A 26,250-nucleotide genomic window follows, 5' to 3' on the forward strand; every position below is an offset into this window, starting at 1 on the left:
AGGGGTTTTCCACTTTAAACAGAAATACATGCAAAGATAGTTAAGAAATAATACTTTGAAAAAAAAATCAAAAATCGTATTGTTATGCTTTTCTTAGCCCGATTTTAGTGTAAAGCGTTTAAACGCTTTTCATTTTGTGTCATTTTTTTAGATTTGAAAAGTTATTCTGGAAAAACGAAGTGCGCGAATGATCTGAAATTTTGCACAAAGATTAGTGGTCTAAACCTACATCAAATGGTAGATTTATCTGGAAAAATATTTGCAGCCCAATCATGTCAAAAAACCTCAGTGGAGTCCCTTTAATCTTTCAATAAATAATATTGCTTATTCTTAAACCATGTACATGTACATTTGTATTTTTCTTTATCATTTTTTTAAATTATCAATCAATTAAATAATTCTTAAAATCTAATTTGTAGCTTTGAATAATTCCTGGTTATCTTTACTAAACACGTATATCAAAATAAATAAAATGTTTCAAAGTTGATAGTGTCATATTTATACCATAAAAATGTACCTTTTTCTCAATTATTGTACATATTTATTGTTTTTATCTCATATAGATAAATTGAAACATGCTATTGCTGTTGTTGTTAGGTTTTTTTTCGAATTGTATGTTTATGTATAATAATAATCAATAAATTTGAGAGTTGATCTATGTTTATTAATTATTGTAACCAAACTAAGTGACAAACATTCATTTTGGAAAAAAAGCTTATTTATCTGTAAAATATCTGTTCTGTTCGGTAACGATATCAAACATCTAAGAGACCGAACAATAAACGTGTGATACTATTCGGTGGTCACTAGTAAATCCCGGACAAAATAGACCGGGAGACACCGGGAATTACCGATAGCAGTACATCCCTCTATAAATAGATTTTCGGAATGTTTAGGTCATCCACTCATCATTCTATTTTAACATACCATAATAACCCACTGTGTACTACAAAATGATAAATAAAAAAAACCGAAGAGACGGAAAAGGTTATTTCATGCATTGCGAAATTCTCCAGTTCGCTATTCATTGTGCATATCGAGACTTTTTTTTAATCAAGCACCCTCATACCGATCGGAATGATCGGCTTTTATTATGACCGACTATAAGGCTCGAGAAGTTGCTGTCGCCCTTTCACAAAATCTGATTTCATTCCATAAGGGCGCCGCGCTTCGGCGCGGACGCCAAAGACAGATTTCTTTATACGAAAAGGAAATAAAGAAACGCGAAATTACCGAATCTGACTTACTTGTATTATATATTTATGCATGAACAGCATTTTGTTGATATTTTACTGAATGCCCAAAATCTTAGAACATGCTCATGTGAACGGTATGTTAATCCAGTTTAAACTTATTTCTAACAAAACTCAATGGCCTGAACATTTGACTTTTTTATCTAGATACATACAGTAAAGCTAAATGTATACCGGTTTATTAAAGTTTACCGGTTAGAAGTGCAATAACTACCTGGTGTTGTTTTAATTGTTGTTGACGAGGGTTTGTGAGGAGCGCTGGTAAATGAAACCACACCACTTCCTAAACAGTCAGAATTACACAAGTCATCGCTACAACACTTCATGTCACATTTAGTCGTATCTGTAATATAACATATAATGTCACATTTAGTCGTATATAATATTTAACGTCACATCTAGTCGTATCTGTAATATAACATTTAATGTCACATTTAGTCGTATCTATAATAAAACATTTAATGTCACAATTAGTCGTATCTATGATATAACACTTAATGTCACATCTAGTCGTATCTATAATATAACATTTAATGTCACATCTAGTTGCATCTATAATGTAACTTTTAATGTCACATTTAGTCGTATCTATAATATAACATTAATTGTCACACCTAGTCGTATCTAAAATAAAACATTAAATGTCACACCTAGTCGTATCTATAATATAACATTTAATGTCACATCTAGTCGTATCTATAATATAACATTAAATGTCACATTAAGTCGTATCTATAATAAAACATTTAATGTCACATCTAGTCGTATCTACAATATAACATTAAATGTCACATCTAATCGTATCTATAATAAAACAGTAAAAGTCACATCTAGTCGTATCTATAATATAACATTTAATGTCACATCTAGTCGTATGTATAATATAACATTAATGTCACAGTAAGTCGTATCTATAATATAACACTTCATGTCACATATAGTCGTATCTATTATTTAACACTTCATGTCACATATAGTCGTATCTATTATTTAACATTTAATGTCACATCTAGTCGTATCTGTAATATAACACTTTATGTCACATATATTCGTATCTATAATATAACATTTAATGTCACATATAGTCGTATCTATAATATAACACTTTATGTCACATCTAGTCGTATCTATAATATAACACTTCATGTCACATCTAGTCGTATCTATAATATAAAATTTAATGTCACATCTAGTCGTATCTATAATATAACATTTAATGTCACATTAAGTCGTATCTATAATAAAACATTTAATGTTACATCTATTCGTATCTACAATATAACATTAAATGTTGCATCTAATCGTATCTATAATAAAACATTAAATGTCACATCTAGTCGTATCTATAATACAACATTTAATGTCATATCAAGTCGTATCTATAATATAACATTTAATGTCACATCTAGTCGTATCTACATATAACACTTTATGTCACATATAGTCGTATCTATAATATAACATTTAATGTCACATCTAGTCGTATCTATAATAAAACATTTAATGTCACATTTAGTTGTATTTATAATATAACATTAAATGTCACATCTAGTCGTATCTATAATATTACATTTAATGTCACATCAAATCGTATCTATAATATAACACTTCATGTCACATCTAGTCGTATCTATTATATAACATTTAATGTCACATCAAGTCGTATCTATAATATAACACTTCATGTCACATATAGTCGTATCTATCAATATTTAAACATTTAATGTCACATCAAGTCGTATCTATAATATAACACCTCATGTCACAAATAGTCGTATCTATTATTTAACATTTAATGTCACATCAAGTCGTATCTGTAATATAACACTTTATGTCACATCTAGTCGTATCTGTAATATAACAATTTATGTCACATATAGTCGTTCCGTAATATAACATTTAATGTCACATCTAGTCGAATCAGTATTTAATGTCACATCAAATCGTTTCTGTAATATAACATTAATGTCACATCAAGTCGTATCTTTAATATAACACTTCATGTCACATCTAGTCGTATCTATAATATAACACTTCATGACACATCTAGTCGTATCTATAATATAACACTTCATGTCACATCTAGTCGTTTCTATAATATAACACTTCATGTCACATATAGTCGTATCTATAATATAACACTTCATGACACATCTAGTCGTATCTATAATATAACACTTCATGTCACATCTAGTCGTATCTATAATATAACACTTCATGTCACATCTAGTCGTTTCTGTAATATAACATTTAATGTCACATCTAGTCGTATCTGTAATATAACACTTTATGTCACATCTAGTCGTATCTGTAATATAACACTTTATTTCACATCTAGTCGTATCTATAATATAACATTTAATGTCACATCTAGTCGTATCTACAATATGACATTTCGTGTCACATCTAGTCGTATCTATAATATAACATTTAATGTCACATCTAGTCGTATCTATAATATAACATTTAATGTCACATCTAGTCGTATCAGTAATATAACATTTAATGTCACATCAAGTCGTTTCTGTAATATAACATTAATGTCACATCAAATCGTATCTGTAATATAACACTTTATGTCACATAAAGTCGTATCTGTAATATAACACTTTATGTCACATATATTCGTATGTATAATATAACACTTCATGTCACATCTAGTCGTATCTATAATATAACACTTCATTTCACATCTAGTCGTATCTGTTATCTAACACTTCATGTCACATCTAGTCGTTTCTGTAATATAACATTTAATGTCACATCAAGTCGTTTCTGTAATATAACACTTTATGTCACATCAAGTCCTATCTGTAATATAACACATTATGTCACATATAGTCGTATCTGTAATATAACACTTCATGTCACATATAGTCGTATCTGTAATATAACATTTAATGTCACATCTAGTCGTATCTATAATATAACACTTCATGTCACATCTAGTCGTATCTATAATATAACACTTCATGTCACATCTAGTCGTATCTATAATATAACACTTCATGTCACATCTAGTCGTATCTATAATATAACACTTCATGTCACATCTAGTCGTATCTATAATATAACACTTCATGTAACATCTAGTCGTATCTATAATATAACATTTAATGTCACATCAAGTCGTATCTATAATATAACACTTCATGTCACATATAGTCGTATAATCTATAATTAAACATTCAATGTCACAGTTATGTAACAGTTAATTTTGATATTCATTAAGCGTTGAGTGCATCAAAAATTCATCCAAGTTTTAAAGTTTTAGAAAGCCACTAACCATATCTCTTAAATATACACATATATATACCCCAATAAAAGATTATTATGTTGATCTTTGTAATATCAAAAATACTTTTCCAAGGCAATACAGGACGACATTTAAAGATTTAACAAAAATGTCTTACATAAATAAGCATTAAAGACTTTACTTATTGTATTTCTGAATATTTTCTTGACAAAACTTATTTGTAAATCTTGCATACTAGTATCAATCAGACAGTTGTAGTGTACGAATTTAAACTGTGATCTAAAAACCGGATTCAAATATTAACAGTACGTATTTCTTTTCTGTTTAATTAATTTTACCCATTACTGATTTCTTTTTCATTTACTTTCCCAGTTACGAAACCTGAAGAATTAATCGTGTCTGTTGATTAAGAGAGTATAAATATATATATACATGGAACACAGAACAAACTATTTTCTGAATCTGTGACCACTGAATATGCAGGGTGAAAATCTAAGTCATACATAAATGAAACGGAATTGTTATAATACCTTGATATACATACGTAATAATACAAATTACTTAAGATAAAAGATACTTTTCTTTACAAGAAATTCAATAGTAAGATATTTATAACCTGATTGAGTAATGAAACGCCTTCTACCAAACAATGCTTGACTCTGATATTGTTGACTTTTTTCAGCACATTCCTTAAATAAAAGAGATCTATAATTCATTGATTCCAGACAAAAAACTGATTTCTTAAATGTTGTCTGTCAGATAATGTATCGAATGGCGAGCAAAATTAAATTAAATTTCTAACCTAAATTTGAAGAAGAGGAGACTAGCAAATTGCATAGCAATCATTTTAGCATTCTATTTGAGTGAACTCTGAATATCATTTCGCTTTTAAGGCAAACATAAATACATGGTCAGACACATTTAAACAATATAATTGTTAATTTTACCGATGATCTGTACAATTAGACAATTTATATCACAGTGATTAACTAATATATGATCGGACACTTTTAGTCAATTTAAGTCAGTGATAAAGATATAGACGGTCGGGCACATTTAGACAATAATTTTGTTAATCTTAACGATGACCGGAACATTTAGACATTTAAATCAAGGTGATAAACTTACAGATGGGCGGACATATTCAGACAATAAAATTGTTACACTAACTGATGGTTGGCACATTTAGACAATCTTTCAGATACATAAACACATTAAGACAATAAGTTGATTTACTTACAACTTATCTGACACATTTAAACAATAAGTTGATTTACTTACAGATGGTCGGACACATTCAGACAATCAGTTGATTTACTTACAGCTAGTTGGATACATTCAGACAATAAGTTGATTTACTTATATATGGTCGGACACATTCAGACAATCAGTTGATTTACTTACAGCTAGTTGGATACATTCAGACAATAAGTTGATTTACTTATATATGGTCGGACACATTCAGACAATCAGTTGATTTACTTACAGCTGGTTGGATACATTCAGACAATAAGTTGATTTACTTATACATGGTCGGACACATACAGACAATAAGTTGATTTACTTACAGCTGGTTGGATACATTCAGACAATAAGTTGATTTACTTATATATGGTTGGACACATTCAGACAATAAGTTGATTTACTTACAGATGGTTGGACACATTCAGACAATAAGTTGATTTACTTACAGATGGTTGGACACATTCAGACAATAAGTTGATTTACTTACAGATGGTCGGACACATTCAGACAATAAGTTGATTTACTTACAGATGGTTGGACACATTCAGACAATAAGTTGCTTTACTTACAGATGGTCGGACACATTCAGACAATAAGTTGATTTACTTACAGATGGTCGGACACATTCAGACAATAAGTTGATTTACTTACAACTGGTTGGATTCATTCAGACAATAAGTTGATTTACTTATATATGGTCGGACACATTCAGACAATAAGTTGATGTACTTACAGCTGGTTGGATACATTCATACAACAAGTTGATTTACTTATACATGGTCGGACACATTCAGACAATAAGTTGATTTACTTACAGATGGTCGGACACATTCAGACAATAAGTTGATTTACTTATATATGGTTGGACACATTCACACAATAAGTTGGTTTACTTACAGATTGTTGGACACATTCAGACAATAAGTTGACTTACTTACAGCTGGACGGACACATTCAGATAATAAGTTGATTTACTTACAGATGGTCAGACATATTCAGACAATAAGTTGATTTACTTACAGTTGGTTGGACACATTCAGACAATAAGTTGCTTTACTTACAGATGGTCGGACACATTCAGACAATATGTTGCTTCACTTACATATGGTCGGACATATTCAGACAATAAGTTGATTTACTAAGAGATGGTCGGACACATTCAGACAATATGTTGCTTCACTTACAGATGGTCGGACACATTCAGACAATAAGTTAATTTACTTACAAATGGTTGGACACATTCAGACAATAAGTTGATTTAGCTTACAGATGGTTGGACACATTCAGGGACAATAGGTTTAATTTACTTACAAATGGTTGGACACATTCAGACAATATTGATTAACATACAGATGGTTGGACACATTCAGACAATAAGTTGATTTACTTACAGATGGTCGGACACATTCAGACAATATGTTGCTTCACTTACAGATGGTCGGACACATTCAGACAATACAAAGTTGACACATTCAGACAAATAAGTTGATTTTACTTACAGATGGTTGGACACATTCAGACAATAGGTTTATTTACTTACAAATGGTTGGACACATTCAAAAAATAAGTTGATTTACTTACAAATGGTTGGACACATTCAGACAATAAGTTGATTTACCTTACAGATGGTTGGACACATTCAGACAATAAGTTGATTTACTTACAAATGGTTGGACACATTCAGACAATAAGTTGATTTACTTACAAATGGTTGGACACATTCAGACAATAAGTTGATTTACTTACAAATGGTTGGACACATTCAGACAATAAGTTGATTTACTTACAGATGGTTGGACACATTCAGACAATAAGTTGATTTACTTTACAAATGGTTGGACACATTCAGACAATAAGTTGATTTACTTACAGATGGTTAGGACACATTCAGACAATAAGTTGATTTACTTACAAATGGTCGGACACATTCAGACAATAAGTTGCTTTACTTACAGATGGTCGGACACATTCAGACAATAAGTTGATTTACTTACAGTTGGTTGTACACATTCAGACAATAAATTGATTTACTTAAGAGATGGTTGGACACATTCAGACAATAAGTTGATTTACTTACAGATGGTCGGACACATTCAGACAATAAGTTGCTTTACTTACAGATGGTTGGACACATTCAGACAATAAGTTGCTTTTACTTACAGATGGTCGGACACATTCAGACAATAAGTTGCTTTACATACAAATGGTTGGACACATTCAGACAATAAGTTGATTTACTTACAGATGGTCGGACACATTCAGACAATAAGTTGCTTTACTTAGAAATGAATGGACACATTCAGACAATATGTTGACTTGCCTACAGATGGTCGGACACATTCAGACAATAAGTTGTTTTACTTACAAATGGTTGGACACATTCAGACAATAAGTTGATTTACTTACAGATGGTCGGACACATTCAAACAATAAGTTGCTTTACATTTACAGACTTGGTTGGACACATTCAGACAATAAGTTGATTTACTTACAGATGGTTGGACACATTCAGACAATAAGTTGCTTTACTTACAGATGGTTGGACACATTCAGACAATAAGTTGCTTTACTTATAGATGGTCGGACACATTCAGACAATAAGTTGCTTTACTTACAAATGGTTGGACACATTCAGACAATAAGTTTCTTTTCTTACTGATGGTCGGACAAATTAAACAATAAGTTGATTTACTTACAGATGGTCGGACACATTCAGACAATAAGTTGATTTACTTACTGATGGTTGGACACATTCAGACAATAAAGTTGATTTACTTACAGATGTTCGGAAACATTCAGACAATATGTTGATTTACTTACAGATGGTCGGACAAATTCAAACAATAACGTAAATTTACTTACAAATGGTCGGATACATTCAGACAATATGTTGATTTACTAACAGATGGTCGGACAAATTCAAACAATAACGTAAATTTACTTACAAATGGTCGGATACATTTAGAAATAAGTTGCTTTACATACAGATGGTCGGACACATTCAGACAATAAGTTTGTTTACTAACAGATGGTCGGACACATTCAGACAACAACTTGATTTACTTACATATGGTTGGACACATTCATACAATAAGTTGCTTTCCTTACAGATGGCTGGACACATTCAGACAATAAGTTGCTTTACTTACAGATGGTCGGACACATTCAGACAATAAGTTGATTTACTTACAGATGGTAGGACACATTCAGACAACAACTTGATTTACTTACATATGGTTGGACACATTCATACAATAAGTTGCTTTCCTTACAGATGGCCGGACACATTCAGACAATAAGTTGCTTTACTTACAGATGGTCGGACATATTCAGACAAAAAGTTGATTTACTTACAGATGGTCGGACACATTCAGACAATAAGTTGATTTACTTACAGATGGTCGGACACATTCAGACAATAAGTTGATTTACTTACAGATGGTCGGACACATTCAGACAATATGTTGATTTTCTTACAGATGGTCGGACAAATTCAAACAATAACGTATCTTTTCTTACAAATGGTTGGACACATTCAGACAATAAGTTGCTTTATTTACAGATGGTCGGACACATTCAGACAATAATGTTGATTTACTAACAGATGGTCGGACACATTCAGACAATAAGTTGCTTTACTTACAGATGGTTGGACACATTCAGACAATAAGTTGATTTACTTACAGATGGTCGGACACATTCAGACAATATGTTGATTTACTTACAGATGGTCGGACAAATTCAAACAATAACGTAACTTTTCTTACAAATGGTTGGACACATTCAGACAATAATTTGCTTTAATCACAGATGGTCGGACACATTCAGACAATAATGTTAATTTACTTACATATGGTCGGACACATTCAGACAATAACGTTAATTTACTTACAGACGGTTGGACACATTCAGACAATACGTTGCTTTTCTTACAGATGGTCGGACACAGTCAGACAATAAGTTGATTTACTTACAGATTGTTGGACACATTCAGACAATATGTTGATTTACTTACAGTTGGTCGGACACATTCAGACAATAAGTTGATTTACTTACAGATGGTCGGACACATTCAGACAATATCTTGATTTTCTTACAGATGGTCGGACAAATTCAAACAATAACGTAAATTTACTTAAAGATGGTCGGACACAGTCAGACAATATGTTGATTTACTTACAGATGGTCGGACACATTCAGACAATAAGTTGATTTACTTACAGATGGTTGGATACATTCAGACAATAAGTTGATTTACTTACAAATGGTTAAACACATTCAGACAATCAGTTGATTTACTTACAGATGGTTGGACACATTCAGACAATATCTTGATTTTCTTACAGATGGTTGGACACATTCAGACAATTTGTTAATTAACTTACAGATGGTCGGACAAATTCAAACAATAACGTAAATTTACTTACAGATGGTCGGACACATTCAGACAATAAATTGATTTACTTACAGATGGTTGGACACATTCAGACAATCAGTTGATTTACTTACAGATGGTTGGACACATTCAGACAATATGTTGCTTTACTTACAGATGGTCGGACACATTTAGACAATAAGTTGATTTACTTACAGATGGTTGGACACATTCAGACAATCAGTTGATTTACTTACAGATGGTTGGACACATTCAGACAATATGTTGCTTTACTTACAGATGGTTGGACACATTCAGACAATAAGTTGACTTACTTACAGATGGTAGGACACATTCAGACAATAAGTTGATTTACTTACAGATGGTCGGACACATTCAGACAATACGTTGCTTTACTAACAGATGGTTGGACACATTCAGACAATAAGTTGACTAACTTACAGATGGTCGGACACATTCAGACAATAAGTTGATTTAATTACAGATGGTTGGACACATTCAGACAATAAGTTGACTTACTTACAGATGGTTGGACACATTCAGACAATAAGTTGATTTACTTACAGATGGTTGAACACATTCAGACAATAAGTTGATTTATTTACAGATGGTTGGACACATTCAGGCAATCAGTTGATTTACTTAGAGATGGTTGGACACATTCAGACAAAATTAAAGTTGATTTACTTTCAGATGGTTTGGCACATTTAGACAATGAAGTTGATTTACTTACAGATGGTTGTACACATTCAAACAATTATGTTGATTTACTTACAGATGTTGTACACATTCAAACAATAATGTTGATTTACTTACAGATGGTCTGGCACATTTAGATTGATACAGTATATCATGTCCAACTTGGCTTTCAAATCGTGACAGCAAACATAACTGTATAAAACAATTTAGTAATGTTATGACATATTCATATCTAAAGTTAAATGTTATTGTCACAATCATGTTTTGTGACAGGTATTAAGTTTATTTATATTCTAATAATTCTAATCCAAAATGATGTTGTTGACTTGCAAATGAAAATATGAACATATATTTTAAAAAGAACAGCGCGAGTCGGGTTTGTTGCCTTGTGACAATAAAGTTTAGGAGAAATAGCAAGGACAAAAATGAAATATGAAAATTAACAAAGGGCAATAGCTCAAAAGTAAGAAGGACATAGCAGCAGTTTCTGTGCACTGCACTTCTTATCAATAAGATATATCATCCTATGAAGTTTCAAGTATACAGCTTTTATAATTTATGAGAAATGGTCTGGACAATAATAAAGTATGAAAATTAATAACGGGTAATAACTCAAAAATAAGATGTGCAGAGTACTGTTCTTATACACTGCACTTATTCTTAATGAGATCTACCATCCTATGAAGTTTCAGGTCCATAGCTTTATACTTTAGGAGAAATGGCCTGGACAAAATTAAAGTATGAAAATTAACAAAGGGCAATAACTAAAAAAATAAGAAACGCAGAGTACAGATTCTTGTGCACTGCACTTTTTCTTAATGAGATCTATCTTCCTATGAAGTACTGTTTCAAGTCCATAGCTATTATACTTTAGGAGAAATGGCCTGGACAAAAATAAAGTATGAAAATTAACAAAGGGCAATAACTCCAAAATTAAAAAGTGCAGAGTACCGGTATTTGTGCACTGCACTTCGGTTATTATACGAAGCGTGCATACCAAGTTTGAAGTCAATCCGACTTATAATAACTGACTTATGCTCCGGACAAGCTTAAGGGGACGTCGACACTGACAACGACACCGACACCGCAGACAAAAGTAACCCCTATATGTCGCCTTTTTCAAGGCGACACAAAAATGTACCAAGAAAATGAACGACCTCCAACATTGAACAGTACGCGGCATCAATGACACTAACCGGACAATCACACAACAACAGCGACCATGAGCAAATACACTTGATACAAACACATGCACGCATAAATGTATGGTACATTTCAATTTTGTCATATTAAATGTTAACATAGGAAAGTTTATGCATATAATTGCTATGCGGTATAGTGTAAGTTCTTAGTACCAAGATAAATACATCCTTTGAGGCACATTGAAGCACATCAATAAACAACCAAGTATTCACAGACTGAGAAAAAAACCTGTCGCAGAAAAAGACTCAAAATAATACATATAATTGCATTTAAAGAATAGTTTGTACACAAAAGTGCTGCTATTGGTACTTTTATCATCTATGTAATTGATGTAAAAGTTTCAAATATTTGTATATTTTACCTCGTCTCTACTACATTCCTTGATGATATGACATGAGTCTGGAAACAACTGTTGGTCACACGAGTAGCATATTGGCCCTCTAACACCAGACGAGAACTGCGGTATTCCTAACATCACAATATTTCAATTCAATTTAATATTTAATCATTCATTTAAAGAAAACAGTCTACATCATGATTTTGAAGAAAGGTAACAAAAAATATACAACGCCAATCTTAAGCAACTCGTTAATTAACATGTAGTTTGATTTTGTCTATATATAATGCTTTCTTTGCCAGACTTTCCACGAAGATATAAATTATGTTATATGTACAAGACTATGTAAAATATGTAAAATGATGTTACATGCGCCAGGCTATCTATAATGATGAAATTGATGTTATATGTACAAGACTTTTCGCAAAAATAATAATCGTGTTATATGTACAAGACTATCTAAAGATTTGTTAAATGATGAAATATGTACCACACTATCTATAATGATGTAATTGATGTTATATGCACCAGACTTTTTACAAAGATGAAAATGATATAATATGTACCAGTCTATATACAATGATATATATGATGTTATGTGTACAAGACTATCTACAAATATGTAAAATAATGTTATATGTACAGGACTATCTAAAGATATGTAAAATAATGTTATATATACAAGACTATCTACAAAGATTTAAAATAATGTTATATGTACAGGACTATCTAAAGATATGTAAAATAATGTTATATGTACCAGACCATCTACAAATATGTAAAATAATGTTATATGTACAGGACTATCTAAAGATATGTAAAATAATGTTATATATACAAGACTATCTACAAAGATTTAAAATAATGTTATATGTACAGGACTATCTAAAGATATGTAAAATAATGTTATATATACAAGACTATCTACAAAGATGTAAAATAATGTACAGGACTATCTAAAGATATGTAAAATTATGTTTTATGTACCAGACTATTTACAATGATGTAAAATGATGTTATATGTACCAAATTTTCTACAAAGATATGTAAAATAATGTTATATGTACAGAACTTTCTAAAGATATGTAAAATAATGTTATATGTACCAAACTTTCTACAAAGATGTGTTAAATCATGTCATATGTACCAGACTATTTACAAAGATGCAAAAATATTTTATATGTACCAGACTATCTACAATGATATAAATATTGTTATATTTACCAGACTGTCCACAAAGAGCACTGTTACAGAATGTACCATTACAACATTCGGAACACGTCAGAAAATTATTTGCCGATCTACCAGCTACAATATTTGTACATTTCTGGAAATAATTGACAGTTATCAAACCGTTTTATATACCTAATGAAAAACATACTACAGAAAATAAATTATCATATGTGGCTTCATGTTTTTCTCTATTCATATGTGATCAATCTGTTGAGTCATTTATCATATCAATTATTTAAATTATTACCTTATATAAATGATACCTTATATAAATGTCATTTGGTATTTTTAACTGTTTTCTGAAATTCTAAAAACGTCCACGTTCGAGAACTATTGACCGGTCAATAATAGTTTTGACTGTTTCCCTCGAGTGCTCTGACGTCATGTAATGGAATCTCTTTGTAGCGTCATAAACCAGACGTGACGTGACCAAATTAAAAGATTGTTAAATTCGGAAACGTTTAATTATTAACGTATTTCAAAAACCATTTTCTTGTTCCTTTAGTAATTGATCAGGTAATAAATCAGTTATTTCATATGTGATTAGGGAACAGTCAACCAGTTGTCCCTTTATGTCGGGGTAAGTGTTTTGAACTGTTTCCCTCGGCCTACGGCCTTGGGCAACAGTTCAAAACACTATCCCCTCCACCTCGGGCCAACAGTTTGACTATTCCCAAACCACTTATGAAATAACTGTATATTATTACCTTATATAAATGATACCTTATATAAATGTCAGTTGGTCTTGTTAACTGTTTTCTGAAATTCTAAAAACGTCCACGTTCGAGAACTATTGATCGTTCAATAGTTTTGACTGTTTCCCTCGCGTGCTCTGACGTCATTTAGAGGATTCTCCTGACGTAATTTAGAGGATTCTCCTTGGAGCGTCATAAACCAGACGTGACGTGACAAAGTTAAAAGATTGTTTTATTCGGAAACGTTTAATTATTAACGTATTTCAAAAACCATTTTCTTGTTCCTTTAGTAATTGATCAGGTAATAAATCAGTTATTTCATATGTGATTAGGGAACAGTCAACCTGCGGCCTTGGGCAACAGTTCAAAACACTATCCCCTCCACCTCGGGCCAACAGTTTGACTATTCCCAAACCACATATGAAATAACTGTATACTGTAACCTTATTTAATAATATTTATAATTTCTTGAATGATTTAGTGCTTTTATTTGAGCAATTCTTATTAATAAGAAATATTCTAAATAACAAGAGAACATTTAATACATTGACGTCCTTGCATCCTAGATCATGCCTGATGGCGCCAGCTGTTGTCACATAAGCGCTTGAATAACAGACCTGAGAAAACATAATAATAGCATTGAACATTTAGGTAAAACTTTTTAAAATACAAAAAAAAAAGGTAAAAGTTGCATGCTTGGATTTATTATATCTGTACATAAGACGTAATTATAAACGACTAACACTTTCAGCAATATAAAGTAAACAGCTAATATATACTGCATTTAGCATAGCAGAATAAACAGATAAACGACTAACACCTCTACACCGGTTATATAAACGATTCATGCCTCTAGCACCGGCTATAGCACTAATAAACATATTGGAATGGGTGTTTAAAAAACAAGTACGATATAATGATAAAACATATTGATGCCATATTTGTTCATGGAATTTCATTAAGTACTAGATTTGTTAATTATCAAATTAAAAGTACATGTATTTGTTTCTGCCATATCTGTAGTTAAATATCTTAACTTATGAATATTTCAAATATATTTCTTATGTACTTTAACGATCAGTTATGTTAAGATTGAAATATAGACACATGCATAATATTTCATTTTTGTATTTTCTGATCGCAGATCAGATAATACATAGCTAACATCCACGGTCTAACACAAAATTTCCTAACAGTCCTAACAACGCAAATTAGTTCTCACTCAAAACTGCTTAAAAACCAGCAATTTAAAAGAAAGAACAATTTTTTGTTACAAGTGTTCAACAAATTACTACATTTTCAAACTTTTAAAGTAGCGTTGGCTTATAGAGTTGTCAAGAAACGCACACTCACAAATTACGCGGATGAATATGATTTTAATAAATGAAAATGCTATTTTTAGCGATGTCGATTACCGAATACTACACAAATAAATCTGACTGCCGAGTAGTTGAATATATTGTTTCTACATGTTGGACTGTTTTGGCGAGAAGATTTTTGCTAAATTATTTACTTCAATTTTAAACAACAGGTTTACCCTGAACAAAATACCTCGAAATTACCCTAACCCGATATGCAATGGAAATTCTAAATTTAGAATCACTTGATTTTATTCAGCTTTTGATTTTAAAACTTCTCCGTGGTGCAGGGGTAACGCGCTCATTTGGTGTGTGAGAGGTTTGGAGTTCAAATCCCAGTCGAGTCAACATTTTTCATTATTTTTTTTAGTGTCTTTGTTACGGAAATAGCCACGATATGCAAGGACAAAGTGTGGCTATCATAAAAAATTAACATAATTTTTTTTATGCAACTCTAGTTATGCAAAATTCCGTATGTATCAAACTCTGGTGCATGCAAGATGACTTATAGTACATAAAAATAAACTTATACAGGAAAAGACATACAGATATACAGTACGATTTAGATTGCAGGGATCAGAAAATACCACTGAGCTTGCAGCCCTTTGATTACATACTTCGTGGGGTCCGCATTTCTCTACATATTGACAGTCACGAGGCAAAGGTGAATCCTTGCAGGATAAACATGATAGTGTGCCACCTGTAAAAAATGAACAATATTAGGGCTCGAACCCATGATCCCAGGGAGTCTGCCTCTCAACCATGGTTACAGGAATTCGAGCCCTAATCGGGCACGACCATTTTTCTTCATATGACACCGGTACAAGTTGGTTCCAGGAAGCGGACTCGAAAGTGATTGTTTTAAGTTGCAAGAAATTGTTTCGCAATCGAGCTTAAATAAATATTTTAAAACCAAGAAAGCTGTTAAAATCAAATACACATTATCTTTCGAAAACAAATATTGTATATTATTCCGTTAGAAAGGCAAACATGAATTTTATAACTTTTAGATATAGAGGATATTGAATGAGTGTAAGTTCAGTACTGAATTTATTGCACGAGTTGAATAAAATTATATAATGCGAGCCTCTGGCGAGCATAATATTATATTATTCAACGAGTGCAATAAATTCAGTAATGAACTTACACGAATTTAACATTCTATTTATCAGATACCCAAAATAAAGACCGTTTATATAAGTGTCATTTTTCATTGACGCGCCTATGGTAAGTATAACGCTAACAGTTAGGGCTTCTTTACACGCTTATGACGTCACGTCAAAATATATGCACGGCCGTGCAATACCATTTTTACGGAGTCGCAAAATCGGCACGGGTGTGTGATAAAAAGGTTTTAGAGCATGTAATATGCTTGTTACTTAAAGAACGCGGCGCTTAATGAAATAATTTAACATAAAAGTAGTAAGTTGTAAAACAAGAAGTATCTTGACTTCTATACAAAGGTAGCATTCACGCGAATAACCAACTACGTCCCCTCCTTTATTATCTGTTTAAAAAAATGAATGATGTGTTCGAACATTTCTGGTGACAGTGGTTTAAATTACCAGCTGTTAAATAGTTAGGAAATACGAATAACCAACTACCAGCTAGTAGGTAGTTGGTTACTTTAAAATCCAACTACCGACTACCTACCAAATTGACGCTCAGCCTGTAATGTAGTGACTTTACTAATATGATATTGATTGATAGCAAGTAAACACAAACATAAAACATGTATAATACATTTTATTTTTGTAGACAGTTTGATCTTGAAATGAATCTCTTTCATCTTTGCTTTCCTTTTTTTAAAAAATCACCTTAATATATTTTCCCTTGTAAATATAAGCAATTCATTATTTACAAACGGAATAACATGGTATATAATTCTCAGTGCTTTTATATGATTAATAAAACTTACCTACAGCTGTAGTAACATATGCTAGAAACAAAAAATAAATTAAAGATTTTCTCATTCTTATATTCATTCCTTTATATTTTTAAGAAATTCTTCCTTTTTGTTATGATTTTCCTTTGAATTGAAGAGATTTGGATTATGATATTTTATAAAGAAGTAACTTCCCCCAAATTCAATGATTAAAGACGACTACAGAATTAAGAATGAATCAATTTGTACATGAAAGATCTAACTGGCATATGATTTTGTTATAGAATCTTATCAGATTGCACTATGGTCATCAGGGATCAATTAGAGGTCAACAAGCCAAACTAGCTGACACTTAAACAGACATTTTCATCATATTTAGAACATATCTTATTTTCGTAATTTTTATCATGATTATATGAACATTTTTCTTCCGAAATAATTGTAATAGATTCTAATACTATTTTACAATTTAAACACATTTTCATTAACATACATTTTCATCACGTTGCCTTTTTCAAATTTTATATAAAAATAAATATGTATAAAACGTTCGTAACACCACAATTATGTATATAGCTGATTATATTAAACATATCCTGTTAAAAACGAGGTTGGATCGCTTGTATATAATTTGTATAAGTTCTCCATACGTGCTTATAAAGCAATACATGTTCACAATGTTTTAATTTTGAAATTATTACGGAAGAAAAATGTTTATATAATCTTATTCATTGTCCATGTTAAAAAATTGCTGTTTTAACAGTTATTTCTTTTTTTTATTTGTTGATTTTATCCCAATATAGGTTGGTTATTTGCAAATAAGCAATTATTTTCATTTCGAATATGTACCATTTAACACTAGCATAATACGATCAGTTATAGTTTTATAAAACAATGAAAAATAAAATCAGGATCATTTGATGAAAAATAGCTGTTCAGGGCTACCTTCTTTTTCTGCAAGTTTGTAACGTCGCTTTTTATTGGATAATTATGACCTTTATATAATCTATAAACGCGGCTACTGTCAGTTCAAAAAGTTTTTTTACTAAGAAAGGAAGTTTGCTGTATTATTAATTCTTTTTAAACTGTCGATTCTTGACATCTTATAAGGCGGTCGTTTGCAATGTAGCCGGAAACCACCATACTGGAAACCACCATACCGGAAACCACCATACCGGAAACCACCTCGACTAAGGACTCGGGTTATTTGCAAACCAGCGTTTAAAGAGGGCCATATAACGTGTGAAAATCTTTATAGCTAATGACGTACTATTTCATTTTGTTGTACGTAAAATATAAATATCAGTGACAGAATTTATATGAAATCGTTACTAAAACCTTACATGACATTAAACAATGGTTGCTTTTATCTAAAATAATAGCAAAGTATAATACAGTTATTGTTTTGTTTTTTAGCCATGTGTTTGCTTTGCTTCGCTCTGTAAATAGGTTTGTTTGAATACATGGCTTTCATTTTATCTAGAAATAAAGGAATCTAAAACTTTAAAAAAATGATTTGTAAATATAAAGCATTGAAGTTTTTGTAAGTAGATTCTACTGACACATTAAAAGTCATCTGGCTTTGTCCTAAAATAATAAATAAATGTTCAGTTGAATGACAAACGATATAAAATATGACACTGAGTGTCACAATCTCAAATTATTTTTGTTCCAATGAAAACATTATTGATTGTACAGAATGAATTTTTCCGGAAATACGAAAGCCTGACCTTACACTTAGACTGAACAAACACAGTTTCAATTGACAAATACAAAGTTGGGTAACAATATATGAAATAAAATAAAATGTTTTTACCATAAATGGCAGTGATGTTATTTTTATAAGTGAAAGTAAGAAGCAATCAAATTTATGAATTAATATACTATAGTCTATTATTAGATAAATACAGATTTTAAATCTTAATATTTCAATTTCGTGTTGAAAATGTTTTTACGTTGTTTTAAAAACACTCGATCAGTTTTTGTTGTTTTGATATGTTTTATCTACAGCAATGTGAACTGTGTTTTAAAGACAACCTATTTCGTCACGGATGCAACATTAAACAATAAAATATGCACAGATTCGGAGAAGATATTTCAGTTGTCTGTGAGAAGTAAATTAATGTGTTCTAATATGTGTGAGAACAATCCAGAGTGCGCGACAATATTCTATGAACGAGATAAAAGCATATGTACAATTTGCAGGGGAAGGCGGAACGTGATAGAAAAGAGTGGCACTATTTGTTACTTCAAAAATAGTAAGAATTGAAACATATGAACATTTTGTATTGGTATCACTGAAATTTGTTACATGTGTTATAAAATCATTTTTAATTGTTAATTGGTTTGATAGTTGTCTCTGTGCAGATTCATCACACGATGATTGCTTCAGCATAGTCAAATTTAAAGTAATATTTTGCTTATTTTTCATAAGAAATATATTTCGAATGATTGACGGACCAATATTTGATAATAAGAAATGTTTAGAATAAAATATAAAGACTGCTTTACTGAAAATTATTTGTAGAAATTCCCGGGTAAATTATTATTGGGTTACTGAATATTCATTAAAAGTAAGATAGTAAATTGGAAACAAATATGGCAAAATATTAACATATTGAAGCTTTTACCTGTACATTATGGGCATAATGTCACTTTAACAATTAAGTTGGTTATTCAATGAAACTACAATAATATGACTGATACAGTTATGTTTTAAAACTATATTCTCAACATTTCTACATTTTGCAGTTTCATTGTTGACATTATTTGATCACTTTTAAAATAATAATAGAACATATTGGTGACGGCTTATAAAATTTGTCTTGTATCCACAAACAGTTAACTGTAATTCCCCGCTCGCTGTTGACGGAGGTACAATAACGTCCGTGGAAGGTTACACAGCGGGTGATCAAGCCTCGTACACGTGCTCGTCGTGCAGTCACTCCCCGGCTGGCGGTGTTGGTATAATTAGATGTCAAGCTGATGGCACGTGGACTACTCCAAAATGTTCTCCAGGTACCACACGTGAATTATCACACATTCTTTCTTCTTTTTGTTTTGGTCACTTATGTGGTGATATGTTTAGGCCATAATTTTTATCGAATTTTCAAATTTTTCGCCACGAAAATGCGAAAACACGAAGACCCGACAAAATCAAACTGTGTAAAACAAAATTACGACATGGCGTTAACCAGCTACCATATATATTCAATATAATCATAAAAAGTTAACTAATTTCAAATGAAAAAAAAAATGTAAATTAGTAATTGAATTGTAAATATTTTAACTTTTCTTGTAATCGCTAAACATTTTAATTGAGGTTGATTTTCCAGAAATTTTTGCTCATCTTTCTTGAGGCATGAAGCGATATTTTGTTTTGTGTCGAAATTTGAAATAACTTTACTCTCATTGATTTGCATTTAATACGTAGAATGTGTTCTCAACACGTCATTTCATAGTTTACAGTGCTTTATATTGTTCACGTATGACAAGAAACACATTTAAAACTAGAAATCTAAGTGAAATATTCTATAGCATTGTTTTAGATATAGTATTACAACGATTGCAGAACGATTATTCATTTCTAAACCTTTTTACTTTTCTTTCTTTTGATCAGCTATTGATGTTGGCTACCTACCAAGTAAGTATCGGATACAAAATATTTGTTAATACTTTTTCATAATTTTAAATGTGAAGTTTTATATTTACCTCGATTCTTTTTTTATCAAATTACAATCATATGATACCTCATAAAAAGACAAGCTAATAAGTATATATGTATATATGTACATTAAATTTAAACTTTCAAAGACAATTTCACGGCTGATGCCCGGGCAGTCTGACCAGGATCCATGCTGTTCACTATCAGTTTGTCTACTTGTAATACGGTTTGTAAACGAACAGCATGGACCCTGATCAGTTTGCGCGGATGCGCAGGCTGGTCTTGATCCATGCTGGTCGCAAACGCATTATGTTGGTTTTGTCATGACAAGGCTCATTAATAAACAACAAAAGTCATAAGATTCAGTAGGAATGCCAACTAAACATCATTATGTTGGTTTCACGGACAACACTAAAAGAATAGAAGAAACTAGATATGAATATGATGACTAATTTAAAATGTCATGTAGAAAATGCAGTGTATAAATAACGTGATCAGTAGAACGCAATTCTGCAGTTCTGTGGGGAAAAAAGGATACAAATGTGGTGTAAAATGCTTAGCAAAACAAGACGACAGGCGTATACCTAACTGTTGCAGCTCGAAAGGCAGGCATTTTTTCTTGCACAATAGCTTTTTTCATGGCTACCTTTTCATGTTGTCTCAGGTTACTGTACATTTAGGTTGTCATTGTCCGCCGTACAGTGACCTACTTTTGACTTAAAATTGGCTAATACTCTCTTGAAATTGCATGGAGGTAAATTATCACCACTTTGTGTTTAAAAATGTTACACTTTAAGGGCATGACTGGTGACATGTCCGGGGTCCGTACTTGACGGCGACAGCTGCTTTTTGTGTGGACCTTATGAAGCACATACTTCCTTACCGTAACGTACTGTATGTAACCTCATTGTTGAGATACCAAAAACTTAATCATTGAAGCAGAGGCGGGATACAGGGCTGACGTTTGGTGGGAATATTATATTTTGAGAATTGTTCCCCTACCATAGACAGAAGAATTAAAATTTAGGGTTGAAAATGGTGTTACATTTTTTATGGTTATTTAGCTTTTTAATGATTTAAACGCTATATTTATTGTTGGTTCATTTACAATCTACGTCACCGAGGTTTAAAGATTTTCAATGAATGTATCTATTTTCGATGTTAAATAAATTAAGTGTACAGAAGCTTCCTAACAAAACCACACTTAGGGAACTTGAGACAATTAGTTGCTTGAATTCTCCATTGATTGTATTATCTTTTTTTTAAACCAGTTAACTAAATGCAATTCGTTCAAGATTATCTTTTTTTACAACTTCAATTTGTTTTTACTTCGGCAGAAAAGTTTGCTGTAGTAAAATACATTGTGCTGCGTAAGGCACCCATTTGTATGGTGGCTGATTTGTGCCATTTATGTTTTCGCCTCGCGATACCGCAAAGGGAAAAGTCGAGAATTAACAAGTTAAAATGGCTTGGCGCATAGCGAAATTTTCGAGTCGCGGGACGAAAACGCGATTAACATTATTCCAGTCCAGCTCGAAAACGTATCGTTGGACCAACCTGGCCTGACTGAAGTCAAGACTCTGAAGTTTAAAATAGATTAAAGCAGTTGTGTTTCTGTATAATTTTCTGTAATTGTGAAATACAGTTATATACATGTATTTATGAACTTATGTTGCTTAATAATTTTGAACATATTTTTGCAATTTGCAGACGGACAACTTATACCACCAGGAGCGACAGGTAACTGTAAAAATACACCATACTCCACTTATTAATACAACAAGAATGTCGATCATTTTGGAGAGTAGAATTAAAATTCCGATTAAGATGAAGTAGAATATTGCTTACAAGCCGGTGCATGGGGGCGTGAACGGTAGCTTGTACTTTCAAGTACCGTCCATGTCAAATGAGTCTGCAACATTTTCAATGTTTACGGTTTTTTCCCTTGTGTGTGTGTGTTTTATTTGTTTGTTTTGTTTTGTGTTTATTTATCTATTTATTTATTTATTTATTCATTTATTTATTTATTTATTTATTTATTTGGGGGGATAGTCTCTAGGGGCTCCGTTTTTCTTTATTCTACCGTCACATCAATTTTGTTTGTGCCGTGTGGAGACTTTAAAAATTCGTCTTTCTGTTTTGTAAATATAACGAACCAGTTTATTGTATATATAGACAATTTCATACACTGACATCTAAAGACTGATAGGAGGTGAACTATTATTAGACGCCGTGTGCTCTTGCTTTTGTTTATTTTTATTTTTTCTTGTTTAAACAAAATCATTGTGTTTTCAAATTCTTTACTAAATGTAACTTTTCTCATGTACATCACCGAGCTTTAAGGAATTAAAAAAAACGTTTAACTGAAGTGATAGTGCCATGTTTGAATATCATATTCTTTTTATCATTATCTAATTTTATTTACCTAATAAATAACGTGTCAATTAGCCAGTCTATATTCTAATGACGAGAACCAAATTCGGACAGGGAACAAGGGGTATGACATAAATACGCAACGGAGATATTTTTGGCGCTACGGGCGCTTTTCACCGACAGGGCTTGTGTGCCTTACATGTTACGTATGTAACTAAAATGTATCCGTCAATACTACAACTTATAGACACAAGTATATACTGAGGTAATGAGGCTTTTTATATAGAGGTGCATTCTATTGTCTGAGAAATATGTAATGTAGAATCTATTACGATTATACCATTATCTTGTGTCTGGAAGCATATATTTATATTCATATGGAGAAAGGAATCAAAAAAAGTCTACACCGTATAAATAGATCGTTCATGACATGTTTTACTGCATGTATAGAATTTAGTTTATATGTATATAATGACTTATTTTTGTCACACCTTTTTTAACACTGCATTGTCAATGCATTTTACGTGGTATTATTTCAATACGTGTGTACTTATTTTGTTTTCAAGGTTGTATGTCTACAAAAGGTTCAAGATGTCTAGAATTTTCCATGTCACCTCATGTTATGGATGGACTTAGATCGGACGGTAGTTCTGGCGGCTGTTGGTGCGGGGCGTTATGTTGCAATTCTTACTGCTGTTACGATGTAAAATGTTGAACCATTTGATAAGATAATTACGACATTATTCAAATATTTATGATGAGCTTTTTCTGCAAACTCACAAAATATATCATATACGTTGCATATAACATAAATTAATGAATCGTATGAGACCAGGGCATTGACTTAACAATACAATTTTACATTTTCTTGGTTAAAAAAATAGAAAATGAAATGAGCATACGCAAGAATATCGAATGAATTCAGACAGTTTAGTTAGCATTTTTACATAGATAAATTTAGGTAAAGTATGTAACAGATATATTCTACAACCTGTTTATATGTCATTGTCCTAAAGAGGTACTATACTCATCTTCGAGTAAGATTTTTTAAATTACAGAAATTTATTGAATTATATGAAATTATTACTGAAAATGTCTAACTTTAATATAAAAACTTGATCTTATTTAAAAAATGCCAGTTTTTTATTGACACTATAATTATATTCATATTGTGATCACCTACAGTGTGTAAAATTTTAAACAGAAATTTAGACTCGGAATCATCCTCTTCATTGACTTGACAGTATGTTTGTTGAGCATTGTTTTCACTTCATTTCTACCTAGATGTATGTTCTTTTTAAATAGTATTTACAAAGAAACTTGTAGCAGTTATCAATACTTTTATATCAAATTTGAACATAGTACATGTATATCTTTAAAGTACAACAAGAAGTCATTGTGTTAGAGTACATGGCGTCAATTTTTAAAAGTACAACATAATATCATTTTGTAAAAGTACAACGTGATATTATTGTGTTAAAGTACAACATGATGTAAAAAAAATGTTTAGTATCTACTGATTTGTTTAGTAAACGAATGTTCATGTATTTATATTGAAACAAATATACATTTTATAGTACGCCTAAAAACAATACAGTGCAATACATTTGTAACAACGAGGTTATATACATTGTTGAGTAAAATACTAAAGTTAATTGGTTGAATATACAGCTGTTAAAGCTATATCGGACTCGGTGCTACATATTTTGCAGCAATGTAAGAGTACAGTACTAGTTATAAACAGTAAGGAACTCAACAATGTATAGACTCTTTGCTTCATACCACCATGAGAAAACAAATTAAATAAAGGAAAACCTTGAAACAATGATGTTTATGTATTATATTAAAGATACTGTTACATCAAGTACAACAGAGATTTGATCTGGATATTTTGGACATGTGGCAGGCTAAAATTAAATGGCCTCAGGTGGATCTTAGGGTAACTAGTAACCGACGCTGAAAAGCCTTTTACTCTATCTCAATTCATTGAGAAGTTGCAGCACTTTGAAATCAGATTTGATGGGGGAAAAAACAATGCAAAATAGTGATTTTTGGCAATTTTGAGACGTCCTCCGTTGCTATGGTAACAGGAAATTTACGATGGAGCATGCTGTTACAGAGGCTATGGTCTAGTCAAGTTTCATCAGTATTGAAACATTTTTCATAGTTTTGAAATTGTAATAGGAGGCTTTTCAATGAAAACAGCAATTTTTCACAATATAAATCTATGTTCAACATTGTCATAATCACATGTTGTTGTTGTTCGTGATGTGCATGTGCAAGTGACGTTTAACTGAATGCATTTAACACTGACGTTAACCGCTAGTGATAGTTGTTGAACCGTAAAACGCTTATGAATCTAATTAAGTGAACAGTATGAGTTTATTATGCAGACACCCAGTGTATATAAACGATTCAGAACAGCTATATTCCAAACAGAGGCGTATTTGGTACTGTGATTATCCATACAAACTTTGTAGTCATTTGAATATATTATAGTATATAAAACAAATATGTTTCACCATTATTCGTGTTTAAATTATAAATTATATTAAGACCGGTGTTTGTGGGGGGCGTGGATGGTAACTTACATTTTCCAGTACGGTCCATGAACAGATTCAATCAAACCGATACTGCAACATTTTCTATTTGA

The 26,250-nt window shown here is 31.5% G+C and overlaps 2 protein-coding genes across 2 annotated transcripts; one reads left to right on the forward strand and one right to left on the reverse strand.

Annotated features, from left to right (window-relative positions):
- Positions 1-1,467: 1,467 nt before the first annotated feature.
- On the reverse strand, positions 1,468-17,792 carry LOC132758070 (uncharacterized; the record flags this gene model as incomplete). Its single annotated transcript, XM_060749584.1, has 8 exons — positions 17,594-17,792; positions 16,293-16,375; positions 14,863-14,934; positions 13,614-13,716; positions 12,414-12,520; positions 10,967-11,041; positions 5,126-5,198; positions 1,468-1,596 (listed from the first exon to the last, which is right to left on the reverse strand). Coding segments are annotated over exons 1-8 (709 nt in total), but the record flags the coding sequence as incomplete, so codon positions are not given.
- Positions 17,793-19,498: 1,706 nt separating this feature from the next.
- Positions 19,499-25,047, forward strand: LOC132758073 (uncharacterized). Its single transcript, XM_060749586.1, has 5 exons — positions 19,499-19,818; positions 20,402-20,578; positions 21,180-21,203; positions 22,935-22,964; positions 24,164-25,047. Exons 1-5 carry the CDS (start codon positions 19,506-19,508, stop codon positions 24,310-24,312), a joined length of 693 nt encoding a protein of 230 aa, XP_060605569.1. The 5' UTR covers positions 19,499-19,505; the 3' UTR covers positions 24,313-25,047.
- The last annotated feature ends 1,203 nt before the right edge of the window (positions 25,048-26,250 follow it).

Source organism: Ruditapes philippinarum, unplaced genomic scaffold, assembly GCF_026571515.1.
Source record: "Ruditapes philippinarum isolate M1 unplaced genomic scaffold, ASM2657151v2 ctg1077_1_1_1_1, whole genome shotgun sequence".
NCBI classification, from domain to species: domain Eukaryota; kingdom Metazoa; phylum Mollusca; class Bivalvia; order Venerida; family Veneridae; genus Ruditapes; species Ruditapes philippinarum.

Excerpts from the sequence above, each read along its gene's own strand:
- LOC132758073 (XM_060749586.1), top strand. The coding sequence starts at position 19,506 with ATGTTTTTACGTTGTTTTAAAAACACTCGATCAGTTTTTGTTGTTTTG. Across the intron at positions 21,204-22,934 it reads TGATGTTGGCTACCTACCAA|ACGGACAACTTATACCACCA; the intron begins GTAAGTATCGGA and ends TGCAATTTGCAG. Across the intron at positions 22,965-24,163 it reads TATACCACCAGGAGCGACAG|GTTGTATGTCTACAAAAGGT; the intron begins GTAACTGTAAAA and ends TTTGTTTTCAAG.